The 13,739-nt window shown below is 41.1% G+C and overlaps 1 protein-coding gene across 3 annotated transcripts in view; it reads left to right on the top strand.

Annotated features, from left to right (window-relative positions):
* Nucleotides 1-13,739, top strand: part of LOC149305909 (neural-cadherin-like) — a 106,201-nt gene that overhangs the window by 72,247 nt on the left and 20,215 nt on the right. For 2 of the 3 annotated variants that reach the window (XM_089476999.1, XM_089477000.1), the window contains exons 23-28: nucleotides 990-1,204; nucleotides 4,064-4,191; nucleotides 8,139-8,266; nucleotides 9,833-9,956; nucleotides 10,803-10,983; nucleotides 12,085-12,251. In XM_089476999.1, the coding sequence (XP_089333125.1) occupies nucleotides 990-1,204; nucleotides 4,064-4,191; nucleotides 8,139-8,266; nucleotides 9,833-9,956; nucleotides 10,803-10,983; nucleotides 12,085-12,251 (943 nt within the window). Of the gene's footprint in view, nucleotides 1-989; nucleotides 1,205-4,063; nucleotides 4,192-8,138; nucleotides 8,267-9,814; nucleotides 9,957-10,802; nucleotides 10,984-12,084; nucleotides 12,252-13,739 lie in introns of those variants that run through there. The other variant, XM_089477002.1, reaches the window with a different exon arrangement.

Genomic DNA, 13,739 nt, shown 5'->3' with positions numbered 1-13,739 from the left:
AGCTTCCTGGTTTGTTTAACTCAGGGGTGGACAACTGCAGCTCTCCAGATACTTTTGGTTTGCACATCCCATTCCCTGTAGCCTATTTAGCCAGTGGTAAGAGATTTTAGGAACTGAAGTCCAAAAGCATGTGGAAGTCTACATATGTCCTCTTGTTTTGGCTATTTTCAACAGCAGGAGAAGCCATGAAAAGGTGATCAACATGATTCCCTTTTCCTTGTAAGTCTGAATTCCTAGCGTTGTGAATGCATTCCTGTTACCGAGATAGTTGTCATGGACAACTGCTCTGTGAACAACCAGAAATTGGGCAACAGACCATTACTTCACTTAGAACGGACAATTTATCTAGGCCTTATTGAGCAGTTTACTCTACTAGTGCATTAGATAAGATAAGAAAACGAGAGCACAGATTTTCCTATGAGAACCTAGGCACAAAAGGTAGCAGGGAGTCTGATGCTTTGCTTTACTATTTCCAGAGCTGGTAGAAGGGAGGGAAAATTCACACAAGCTTCTGTTGTGTAGAAAGGATGGGATATTTGCTCTCAGTAATCCTTTTGGCCTTGTCTCACAATGGAAAGGTTTACACATACTCATAGAAGACATGATGGCTTCTAGCGCACTTTCCCATGGTTTTGCAGGCCTGCCATGATAGTAAAGGAGAAAAGCTTTGTTTGCTATAAAACATTTTCTGCATCTGTAAAACACCAGTGAATATTTTATACCAATGTCTTTGTTCCATCTTAATGATCCCCGAATCTCTCTTGGTGTGGTGGCCCTGAACAAGCCCCTGCACCAAAACAGCAACAAATTCTTGCACTTTAAAGTGCAAACTGGGCCATAATGTGAGATTTATAACAACACAAATATAGATGGTGCCTGATGATGATGATGGCAAAACTAAAATAAGAAGCATATATTGTTACCACAGTTTCTCTCTCCCTTCCTTTCCCTCTTTCTCTCTCGCTCTTTCTCATTTATATTTGTTTCAGATGTCAATGTTCTGCTTCATTTCATGGACCAGATTGCCAGCAGACAAAACACAGTTTCCATGGGAATGGCTATGCGTGGTTCCATCCCATCAGACCTTGTTTTGAGAGTTCCCTGTCCCTCGAGTTTATCACTGCAGTTCCAGATGGGCTTTTGCTGTATAATGGTCCTTTGTCAGATTCGGGTTTTGGGAACTCAGAAAACTTCATTGCAATAGGTATTCCTATAAGATATATTGAACAGGAGAGCACCTCCTGAAACATGAAATGCAGGTTACTGTGATGGTACAAGTAATATTGATTATTTGTTTATTTAGTGGAGTTCAAGTCCTAGTTGTGAGTGTAAAGTAGGTGTCAGGCTATTTTTCATACAGAGAGAACTCTGCTGATGACTTCCATTGTTTAATTAGACAGTTTTTATCAATTCAAAATAAAGCATGGAAAGCTGGACTAACAAATATAGCATCCGCATCTTTGCCATTTTTATATATCTCCCCCCCCCCCCCAAAACAAAAAAAAAATCCAGGCTTTTCACAACTTTCTTGTCAACACATAGGCAATTGTGTGTTTTACAAACAGGCACACATATTGTGGCTCCTCTTGCAAAATCCATATTGCTCTTTGTTTTTCATACTTCATTGCTGTTGTTTTTCTGTTTTCTTTATTAATAATGAAGGATGTGTTGTGCATTCTCTTGGGTTGTTTTTGAAGGGGGCACATCTAAAAGTATAAAAATGTGTATTTGGTAGCTTTAGATTTTGCATAGAATAAGAACTGGGTTTTCCTGGACTTTATTACCATGGTGTGCTTCTTCAGAGTTGCTCATAGTCCCTTATGATATGTCAGTTCTTCTTCTTCTTCTAAAAGATATTGAGTGCATCTTGTGTGTTGTAGTGTGTGATTATAGTACCTTCAGATTGTGGCTTCTTGCTTATCACTGAGTTGATGTTTTCAAAGAGAAAACAAAACAGACAGCTGCATCAAAAGGAGTCCACTGGGAAGCATCTTATTGCTTTGAGTGTTTCAGATATTTTTGAGGCAGGTATTACATGATTAATGAAGAGCTACTCATGCATTTTTTTAAATTTTTCTTTTGGTGGTGTGCTGGAATTATCAGACTTGGTTTTTAAGAGGTTCTCTTTCTAAAAGGCTTCTTTCTCCCGCTCCCTCAAACAGACTTGCGGTTTGTTAGATAAAGGGTAATTCTGCCATACCATCCTATTTTTAGAAAGGAGGAATTTAAAAAAAATAGTAATTTCAGTTGCTCTAGAGATGTTTCCCCTCAATGTCTATATATTATAACACAAAGCATATTTTGAATGTTGGGCAAGTTCGCTCCATTTTGCACGCTTATGCAGGTATTGACCACCTGCAAAGGAAGAGGTTAAAGGAAGAATGGATCCCTGTACTACATGGAGTAGAAGAAGGGCAAAGAAGCCATAAAATGTGGATGAGCTTCTCTCCCATGATGAAGAACAGATTGGAGCTGGGATGGTGGTAGATGGAGTAATTGGAAAGGAAATAAGTTTACTTCTGCCATTGTTCCAGTGCGCCATGGTCCTGACTGGTCCATTCATTCAGCAGCTGTTTAGAGTTTTAAAAACTTTATTATTCATGCTTTGTATCACTAGCTTTACAAAGATAAATTAAACTTAGTTCTGAAAACATTATTAGGATATTGTCTTTCCAAGAGACCTGTGTCTCATTTCTGCCTAGAAACATGGCTTAATTGCAGGTGGCTCTCAATGTACATCAGGGTTACATTCCTGGATTTATAATCTAAATTGAGATTGATGTATGTCTCAATACATCTGGTGAAGTCAGTTCCATAAGGAAACATTGGAGATTCATTCCAACAGAGCTGAGGTAGCTATAAAGTTAGTAATTTTACTCCCCCCCCAACAATTTTAAAAAGGTTTAAAGCATAAAACATCAGAGCTCACCTTTTCTAAACTAGAGAAATATGCAGATGTTTCCCAGAAGGACCAGAGGAAGCAGTAAATTCTGATCTCAAGGGGGCTTGACTGGGGTAAATTGACTTGGCATTAAACAATAGTTCTTCTTCAGAGGACCACATAGACAGAGAGCAACTGGAAGGAACTGCATTCTTTAGCTGTGCCTTCCCAGTAGATTTCCTAGATGGAGAAAGCATATCAGGAGATAAAAAGGCAGCACAGCAGGTGCAAAGGGCACAACAGAAGGAGAGGCAGCACAACTCCCAGATAGTAACCAGAAGCATTAGCCTTGCCTTCTCTCTGCTTTCCTTTCTTGAGGTGGAAAAGACTTTTCTATTTAAACAGCCCTTTGGAGATTAATCAGATGTGCAGAAGAAGAACTTTTCAGCAAGGTGTATGTGCTGCATTTTTATTTTTTATTATTTTAGCCTTTAAATGATTTTATACTTTTAAAATGATGGACATTTCAACATAGCTAATTTAGTTGTTTTGTTTTATTTTTGTATCACCTGGTTTTTAATTTTGTTGTAAACCACCTTGGGTTCTCTCTCAGGAGAAAGATGGGATGCAAATGCGATGAAATGGATACTGTTGACCAGGGACTTGAACTAGTACCTCCCAAATTGCATTCCACTGAAATTATAGCACATGACTTATCTTGTCTTTTCCCCAATGGGATACACACGTCCTTTTAACTGTCAATGACGGATCCTATCGCATTCTCCTGTGGCTAGGTGTCTGCAGCCCATATGCAACCTGAGTTTATCCTGCGGCTTTTCAAGGATGGGAAAATACCATTCTTGAAAAGCCATGGGACAAGCATGGGTTAAATATGGGTTGCATGTGACCAGTCAGGGGAGAATGCAATAAGACCCACCATTGACAGTTAAACATGCTTGTATCCCGTCAGGGAAAAGATGGAATAAATCATGTGTGATAATATCCCAAGCCTCTCACCATATCAGCTTTCTGATGCAATTTCAAATGTAACATCAAGCAATACATTCAGTATCATCTGTAGTTTGCAAAGATTAGCACTGGAGGGAACAACCCTCTACTTCCTCCTCAGTGCCACTTTAGGACCAAATCTAAACCTACTCTTCTCTTTGTCATTAATATTAGAACTTCTGAATGGTATTCCTGTACTGAAAGTAGACCATGGATTGGGCACCACAGAATTGCGTTTGCCTAGTTATGTGAATGTTACAGACAAAAGGTGGCATCGCCTGGAAGTGAGGAGCAGCAGGCAGGTAAACTACACACTGAATACTACCGTTTTCTGACTTCTGGTTGATGAACAGATTGTGGTTATTTAAAAAGGCAGCACTCTCTGTAGACTTGACATATATCAGAGGTGACAAGAGATTCAGTCTAGGTGATTTCTTGTAGATTTTTCTCTCCTTCTAGTTATATAATTATATTGCTGAAGAAGCTTTGGGTTAAAAGGAGGGTGTGTTTTTCTGTGTGGGAGGTCTGCAAGCTTCAGGTCTGTTTGGTTTTTTTTGCTGTTTACCTTCAAGTCCACTTTGACTTGTAATGATGAGACGTATAATGAGAGAGCCTAAGAACCATGGCGTTCTTTATTAAGTCAATCAGTTTGTAATGTTTTTGTACTGCCTTCCTGTTTACTCAGTATTATCGTCTTTTCTATTGAGTCATGTTGTCTCATTATGTGTTCAAAATACGATAGCCTCACTTTACTCACTTTGGCTTCTTGTAGGAGCTCAGGCTTGATTTGCTCTTGTACATGTGTCCTTTTGGCAGTGCATGGTATTCATAGAACTCTTCTCCAGCACAACATCTCAAATAACTTGATTTTCTTTCTATCAGCTTTCTTTAGAGTCCAGCTTTCCCAGCCATACATAGAAAGTGTCCGGTGCTTCCATGGACTCAGTTATACTGGATCAGTTTGAGTCTGTTAGTACTGAGGATGTGGACAGGATCCTCAATAGTGTGAAGAAGACGACCTGCTCTCTCGATCCCTGCCCTTCTTGGCTGGCAGTTCAAGGGGGAACGGCGACAACAGAAATGTTGCGCCGTATTATCAATTCATCTTTCAGGGAGGGCTGTTTTCCATCTAATCTTAAAACGGCCATTGTCAAACCTTTGTTAAAAAAGCCCTCCCTAGACCCCCTAATCCGGAACAATTATCGGCCTGAATCACTGCTGCCATTTCTAGGGAAGGTGATCGAGAGGGCGGTTGCCTTCCAGCTTCAGAGGGTCTTGGAGGATATGGATTATCTAGACCCATTTCAAACCAGCTTCCGGGCGGGCTATGGGGTTGAGACTGCCATGGTCGCCTTAGTCGATGATCTCCGTCTGGGCATGGACAGGGGTAGCGTGTCTTTGTTAGTGCTCTTGGACATCTCAGCGGCCTTCGATACCATCGACCATGGTATCCTTCTGGAGCGCCTGGGGGAGTTGGGTATTGGGGGCACTGCTTTGCAGTGATTCCGTTCCTACCTCTCGGGTCGATTCCGGATGGTGGAGCTGGGGGACTGTCGCTCTGACAAGAGGGCCCTTACATCTGGGGTCCCTCAGGGAGCGATCTTGTCCCCTATGCTATTTAACATTTACATGAAGCCGCTGGGAGAGATCATCCGGAGACACGGGGCGCGGTGTTATCAGTACGCTGATGACACCCAAATAGTTTTCTCTGTGTCTCCGACTGTTGCAGTGACTAGGGATGGCATCTCTCCGCTCAATGCCTGTCTGGAGTCGGTAATGGGCTGGATGAGGGAAAACAGACTCGGCCTGAATCCAGAGAAAACGGAAGTACTAGTGATAGGTTCCCCTGGTCCTGGGAAGGAGGTTTGTCCACCTGTCCTGAACGGGGTCACGCTCCCCGTGAAGGACACAGTTCACAGCTTGGGGGTGCTTCTTGACTCGTCGCTTCACCTGACTTCTCAGGTGGATGCGACAGTTAAGGGCACCTGCTACCAGCTTCGGCTGATACGCCAGCTGCGACCCTACCTGGACCGGGGGAGCCTTGAAACAGTGGTACACGCACTGGTAACCTCTCAACTTGATTTCTGTAATGCGCTCTACATGGGGCAACCCTTGTACCAAACCCGGAAGCTTCAGTTGGTTCAGAATATGGCAGCCAAGCTGGTCACTGGTTCCTCCAGGGTCAGCCACATAACACCTATCTTGAAAGATCTGCATTGGCTGCCTATTCGCTTCCGGGCGCAATACAAGGTGTTGGTCGCGACCTATAAAGCCCTAAATGGCTTGGGCCCAGAGTACTTGGAGGACCGCCTCTCCCCATATAATCCGCCCCGCACTCTCAGGTCAGGAGGGAGACAACTTCTGAGAGTTCCTGTGACGAGATTTGTAATAACTGCGCAGAGGGCTTTTTCGGTCGCTGCCCCGCAGTCCTGGAACTCTCTCCCTTTCGAGCTCCGCTCAGCCCTTTCCCTTGAGTCCTTTAAGAAGAATTTGAAGACCCATTTGTTTCGACAAGCTTTCCCTACCATGTCTTGAATTGTTACCTGCTCCTGTTATGCTGTTGATCGTGTTTTAGCTAGTGGGTTTTATTGATGTTTTTATTGGTTTTAAGTTAGGAATGAATGATGGCTTTTATGATGTTGTATGGTGTTATCTTGGGGGGTTCCTATGTTATATAATGTATTGTTATTGTTTTTGTTATTATTGTTAACCGCCGTGATCATTGGAACGGCGGTATATAAATAAACCTTCATTCATTCATTCATTCAAAGTGGGAATACTATGATGTGAATGATTCTTGCTTTATTATCTAATGATATGTCTTTACACTTGAAGTCTACCTACTCCTTAGTGAACATTTGGAAGTAATATTATTTCTAATTTACATTTATATACCCCTCTTCCACTAAGAAGCTGTATATTGTGTACATGCTTCCCCACTTTTATCATCACAATAACCATGTAAAGTGAATTAGTCTGAGAAACTGTGAATATACGTATCCACCTTGTACAATTAGAGCAGTTGGCTTCCACTTGAACCATTTGAACTTCTGTGGGTCTATCCTATAGAATTCTGAGAATTGTAGTTTGGTGAAATAATAATAATAATAATAATAATAATAATAATAATTTATTTATATCCCGCCCCTTGAGGTCAATCGGGGTGGCTAACGGCAATAAAATACAATACATTGTACATCAAAATTCCCTCCCCCCCTTAAAAAATATTAAATCAAATATAATTAAAACCAACAAATTAAACAACATTAACACATACACATTATTACAAGACAAAAACAAAACAGAACAGAACAAAACAAAACAAATAAAACAGTAAACTACAGTAGCATTAGTAGGTCTCTAGTGCATTTCTCTGAATTATGGCATTCAAATTCTCTGGTGCAGAATTCTAAGCACCTGACCAAGTTACAAATCCCAAGATTGCATAGGATGACTTTAAATAGCATCTAGCTGCTATAATTGGGTAGTATGGAGCCATCCTTTGTGATGACGTCAAAGTCATCTGGTGAATTTTATGTGTCAGTATGGATTTTAACCTCAGTCTTCTGAGTCCAGCACTCTAAAACGATGCCATACTTGTTTTCTAAGAACATGATTATATGAGTATTATAAATATGAATATGTGAGCATTATTTATTTATTTACCATTATGAACAGGATTATACGTAAAACCTACTACACATAAATTTGTTTTTGTTAACTACCTTCAAGTCAACTTTGACCTGTGGTGATGGTATGAATGAGAGATCTCCAAGACCCGAGACATATGGGCCAAATAAACCAGTTTCCACCTGATTTTGAGGAGGGATGTTTAGATGATGCACACCTCAAAACTGATTGGGTTTGCATTTGCTTAACCTTTGCACTGCTATTGTATCAAGTGCCCCCAGACTATCCACTGACACCCCTCTCCAATTTTATTTACTTGCATAGTTTTTCCTTGCCATTTTGACCATAAATATTGTACATTTTGTTCTGTTGCAAGAGCAGCAGTAGGAGAGCAAACATGCATTCCAGCATTTGACTAGGATTCTAAGAGATCAGGGTTTAAATCCCTGATTGGCCATGGAAACCCAAGGGTCACTCAACCTCAGGAATGGCAAACCATCTCTGAACAAAATCTGTGATGAATAATATTCTTTTTTGTTTCGTCTTTGAGCTACCCTGTGTTGCACCTGAAAATTCTTTTCCTCACAATATTTTAATGGCTTTTTTTGTTTTGGCATAGGATGTTAGATTCAGTTTGGATCACTGTAGAGCTGCAATTGTGTCAGAGATGGAAGGAGTAGGAAAATGGCTGTCTACTGAAGACCGAACAAATTGTGAGGTTGTGGCCTTTGTTCCACAAGCAAGGAGGTAACATTTAAATAGCCTTGCAGTATCTGGAAATATATTACTGTGGACAGGAAATATATAAGTGTGGGCAGGAAGATGGTAGGCTGTGTATAAGAACACTCTCCTGTATATTTAATCCTTCAACAGCATGATCCTGTGCAGATTTATTTTCACGTACACCTACTGAACGTGCTGAATTTAAGTCCTTAGCATACTGGAAGAGTTTATTCCTGACATTTCGCCTGCATCTGTGGCTGGCATCTTCAGAGAGTGCCAGCCATAGATGCAGGCAAAACGCCAGGAATAAACTCTTCCAGAACATGGCCACATAGCCCAAAAAACCCACAAAAAACTATGGATGCAGGCCATTTGACTTCACAAAGTAGAACTCTCTCTGAGTAGAACTGTTACCAGTATTACAGGAAAAGTGCTTTCAGTGATAAACACTCCTCCTTGAATGTCCACTGTCAGAAATGGAGCAAACTACAGCACTGGTAGCACCTTATTCTGAAACGAATTATCAAGGCCTGGTTGTGCAAACTGATATTGCTTTCCTCTTCCTTGAGTTCCAAGGCTTCCCAGCTACTTATCTTGTTCCAGAAGGAAGGCAATGATCATCACTTGGCTGGACCTATCATTGGGTAGAGTGAGACAGTCATGTCAGGCCACCAATTCTGTGTTCTTCTCAACTCCACTATCAGGTCTTCTCAGCTAAAGGACACATCTGTTTGTGCCATATAACCTGTTCTGCATTTTCTAAGCTAGTTTGCTGCTTGCCAATAATATCAACAACATTCATTCATTCATTCTTTGTGGTCTGTGAATCACACATATGGATTTTACTGCACCTGTGCAGAGTATATTTGGAACCTAATAGAATAGCTAGGCCTGAATTTTGTTGGTAGCCTTGCACATCCTTTATATATCCCCCAGTCGCAGCCGTTAGACTGAGTTATCCATGAGCAGTATCAAGGAACCTCGCTAGACTTTGATCCTGGGTGGATAGTTTCTTGAGGACTTTTCTGATGTGGTAGAAGTGACAGTGGCATTTAACCACAGAGGAGTATTTGACTTGGACCCTCAGATGCATCCTCGTGGAAGAAAATGGAGTGCCTACAGATAGTATCTCCTCTTCCTGCATTGTGTTCTCCAGGAATATGTACTCATTGGTTTAAATATGCATTTACTGTTGTGACTTTAGATGCATTCACTTGAAACAGTGTTTAAAGCCCTGACTATATGGGGTAAACAGTGGGATATCCATGTGTCTCTAGCATAGGCTATGGGTATTTCCCCCTATCCCCAAAAGCAAAATATTCAATACTGGACGTGCTTAATACATCTTGCCTTGTAACTGTTGTCAGTCATTCTTAACACCTTCTGACTGAATGACACTTTTGACTTAATGACATTCTGTCATCAAAGAATTTGGCTTACGCTTGTAACTGAATGAATGTTTCTAAAGGAGTCAGTTTTGAAGATTTGCAATAGTAGTTGACTTGTGTGCTCTAGGCCATTCTCCTCTCTTTTTTTGTAGCATAATTATACTAACATTCATTTCTTATTTAGCACCTCTGTGTTTTGAAGGTACTTGAACATGAACCAGGTTCTTCAGTTGGGTGGAGTAAAGGAATCCATTCCATATTCATACCCCCAGTTACAACAGAAACATTTTAATGGATGCATTCGCAGTCTCATTGTGGACACTCAGGTAAGTCAAATGTTTTTAGAATAATAAATGGCATTATACTAATGAAGGCTTTAGCTTTTTTAAAAAAAAATTAGAAAGGATATGGACATTTCTTCTATGATATGATGCTAACAGGGAGCTTCCCACATAGTAGTTTGCTTTAAGCTTAAGATGTGTCCAAATGAAGCCTTGTACTCATTCCAAGTCTATAAGAGATACATCTTCTAGGCTAAGAATCTGAAGGTTGTTTTAGTTCAATCCAGCAAAGTTCCACTTTTATTGGGACAGGGAAGGTTGTGATTCAGCATCTCTTTTAACCTACTTTAGTCTTATCTGCTTCTGTTTTATCTCCCTTCTATCATTCATGAGATCTCCCCCCCCAAAATTGGGGTCATCACATTACATTCTGCCTGTATGTGACTTGCATATTGTGCAACCAAATGCATAATTTGCCTTGTCCTTGTACTTTAGGAACAAAAATGTAACCAAAATAAGGGACACACATCAGTGGAAACGTGCACCATATTTAGGGAGGTGAATTTCTACAGAATTATCTGTCAGATTTAATTACATGAAAAAATTCTTTGATCTTGTTATGATACAATATGTTTCTTTTCAAGCAGGGATGGGGAAAGTGTGGCCCACCATCAGCTGACTAAGCTGATGTGAATTGCAACCTAACATCTGGAGGGCCACAGGTGCCCCACCTCTTTTTGAGAGGATGAAATTACATTTGCATTTGTGTTACCAGGGGATTAACCACGCACAGTGTTGGAAAGGGATGAAAGCTTATTTCTGGCAGTGTTGGCAGAAGCTCCATTTTTTTTACAGCCAACCATGATTCTCCTTTTTTTTCCCCTTTTAAAGCTATATGATCTTGAATCTCCAGCAGAGTCTCTGAATAGCTCTCCTGGCTGCACCTTGACGGATGGTAGTTGTGAGAAGATGGGCTCCTCTCCGTGTGGCATTCATGGGAGATGTCTTGGCGAGTGGAGCTCATTTACCTGCCATTGCTTGCCGGGTTACTATGGTTCTAAATGTGACAAAGGTGAATAATGATTTTCATTCTTGGTATAGTGCAGAGTATATTTTGCTGAGCAGCCCTGATTGAAGGGCTGCAAGAAAAGAAACTCTCCCAAGGATTAGCTGTTCTGTTCTGCCACCTGAAGACTGTGGAGACAGCTGGGATTTGTGGTGAAAATGTTTCACTTGACCATTAACTAGATTGAAAGGGATGGAAGCAACTTGGAGGGGTTTGTGCTTCTCCCTTTTGGGCAGAATTCAAAGACATTGCCATGTTAGGCTGGAAAATTGGTATGCAAAGGGATCTTGTCAGCATCTTTGAGACTAACTGAAAGAAAGAATGGTAGCATGAACTTTTGTTGATTTGAACCCTGCATGGGGTGGAGTCCAAGAAAGCTCATACTACCTTTCTTTCTATCAGTTAGTCTCATAGGTGCTATAAAATCCCTTTGCATATTTAAACGCAACTGGGAAAGTTCCCAATGTAACTTTGAAACCTGATTAAGAAACATATATTGTTTACTGCTAGTATATTACCTCTCTCCCTCCTTCTTGTGCAGAATTCATAGTTCTTGTCAGCCAGAGTCTCTTTTTATTCTATGTAGATGACCAAACCTATGTCTAATGACATGCCTTTATATACCAGAGGAGAAAGCCCTCCAATTGGCAGAGGTCTCTGGGCAAACTCTACCCTAACTCCACTGTTGCCTCCTCTTTTGAGTCCTATATCTACGGTCACCGCAAAGATGAATGGAAGAAGTGAAGAGTGAGAGTGGGATTCCAAACAGAATAGGTCCAGGGGCAATGCTTACAGCATGAAGAGGCTTCTGTGGAAGGGCATGGAGAAGGGGGAGGAGGAACAAAGACACTCTGCAACCAAGCTGTTGGTTAGAAAAGTGGCACTTAATGCTCAGCCAGGAACCCAATAGAAGGCGTGGTCATGATCCTTATGTCAACTGTCTTGGAGATTGAGAGAGAGGGAGAGGGAGAGGGAGAGATGCCCCCACCTGGTTTTCGTTTTCTATCTCTGCTGTTTATGCAGCTGACTCAAGTCTTCTAATTATATAAATAAAAAATTAAGGTATGTGTGTATTTATGGCTCACTGCGTCTTTTCAATTTCTCTAGTTGCTGAAGAATATTCATTTGGGCCAGGGAGTTACATTCGTTACCAGCTTTCTTTCACCACACCTTCTCGCAGAACACTGGTAGAGGCCATGATAAGGATGCGAGAGCCCAACGGTATCATCATGAGCATGTCTTCCCGAAACAAGGATGAACACATCACCCTGCAGGTAAATGATGATGGGTGACGGTCAAATGTCAATTCAGAGTTAATTCTGTTCCAACCCAGCGAGGCATGCGCAAGATTGATCTCTCCTGATGCATTCCATTCATCATTATTGCTTATAATTCAGCTGTGCCCTTGGTTCCTCTACCCTTCCAGTGAAATTTAAAACAGCCATGCTGTTTTGTAAAACATACATTTATAGAAGCTGCCAAGGAGTACCACAGAGTCTTCATTATCCAAACCTTAAGGCCAGTTCACACAGCAAAATTCCAATATATTGCTATGCAATCATATGAGGCATTATTAGGATGTGAGCTGATCTGCGCAGGTGGAAACTAGTAAGAGCCTTTTCCATAATTTTATTTGTATTTTCTCCCATAGTGATGGCTATACAGATGAGCTGTTGCCTCCCAATGTGTACAACCTTCTCCATGTTAGCTTTTCTTCATGCAACCCACCTTAAGTAGATGCAATTACATTGGGGATGTTTGGCTGTCAGAATGTTTTTTGGGGAAGTTTGGCTGTCAGAAAGTTTTTTGAGTAATTTGGTGCACTCTCTGCCCTGTGCTGTGACCTTGGTCTGGTGTAATAAGCTCTCCAATGTATGATAATGTCTCATTCATGGAATAATTTGGATGGACTCTTGCCTGTGTGCAATGCAAATGAATGATAGTTTGAATGTATGCAGTGAAGGTGAGTAATGGTTTCCCTTTCAAAAGGAAAAAAATATTTTTCATATCTATTTCCACTGTCAAATTGACAGGGAAAATAAAACTCTTTGTTGTTCTTGCTGTTGTTGGGGAGACCAAAATATTAGCCTCACTGTGATAACCCAGGTAAGATACAGGAGCTGGCATGAGCCCTGAATATGGTTAGGAAGTAAGAAACATACACATACACCATTGGCCAAGGTGTTCCAGTCCCACTCACTAAGGCTCTCAGTCTCAGCTTAGAGTGGTCAAGATGGACAACTTTATTCTGAAAACACTAAGCATTTATAGAACCTTTTAGCTTAAGCAAGCACTTGTAAAATAAATGTCAGGCATGAAACCAACATTGTTTCTTTAGTTATCTAACTTGGAGTGCAAACTTACAGCACTGTTTGAAATATCAGCAACTTAGCAGTGACTAACAAATGTAAGAGCAAACAGTTCTGTGTCCCTTGGGAAACTAACTGCAATAAAATGAACACTGTTTAAAATGTAGGATAAAAGACCCTAAAGACATATTTCATGCTAACACTGCAATCAGATTAAAACAGCTTTCCGCTCTGGAAATTATTAATTGGGTAGCAGTTGGTAAAGTGAAATACATCATAGCGTAGTGGTTTGAGTGTTGGCCTGTGACTCTGGAGACCAGGGTACAAATCCGCTCTCAGACAAAGGGCCGAAGCAGATGGCCGGAAGTAGTGGCTTCTGGCCACTCTGGCACCGATTGTGCCAGGACTGTGGCAACCACATGGCCCACTCCCAAAGCAGCTCTTGCTGTTTCG

Source organism: Sceloporus occidentalis, unplaced genomic scaffold, assembly GCF_023333645.1.
Source record: "Sceloporus occidentalis isolate IW3139 unplaced genomic scaffold, rSceOcc1.0.p SCAF_10, whole genome shotgun sequence".
NCBI lineage: Eukaryota > Metazoa > Chordata > Lepidosauria > Squamata > Phrynosomatidae > Sceloporus > Sceloporus occidentalis.
The sequence above is the reverse complement of the archived record's forward strand: the minus strand, read 5'-3'. Positions and strand labels throughout refer to the sequence as shown.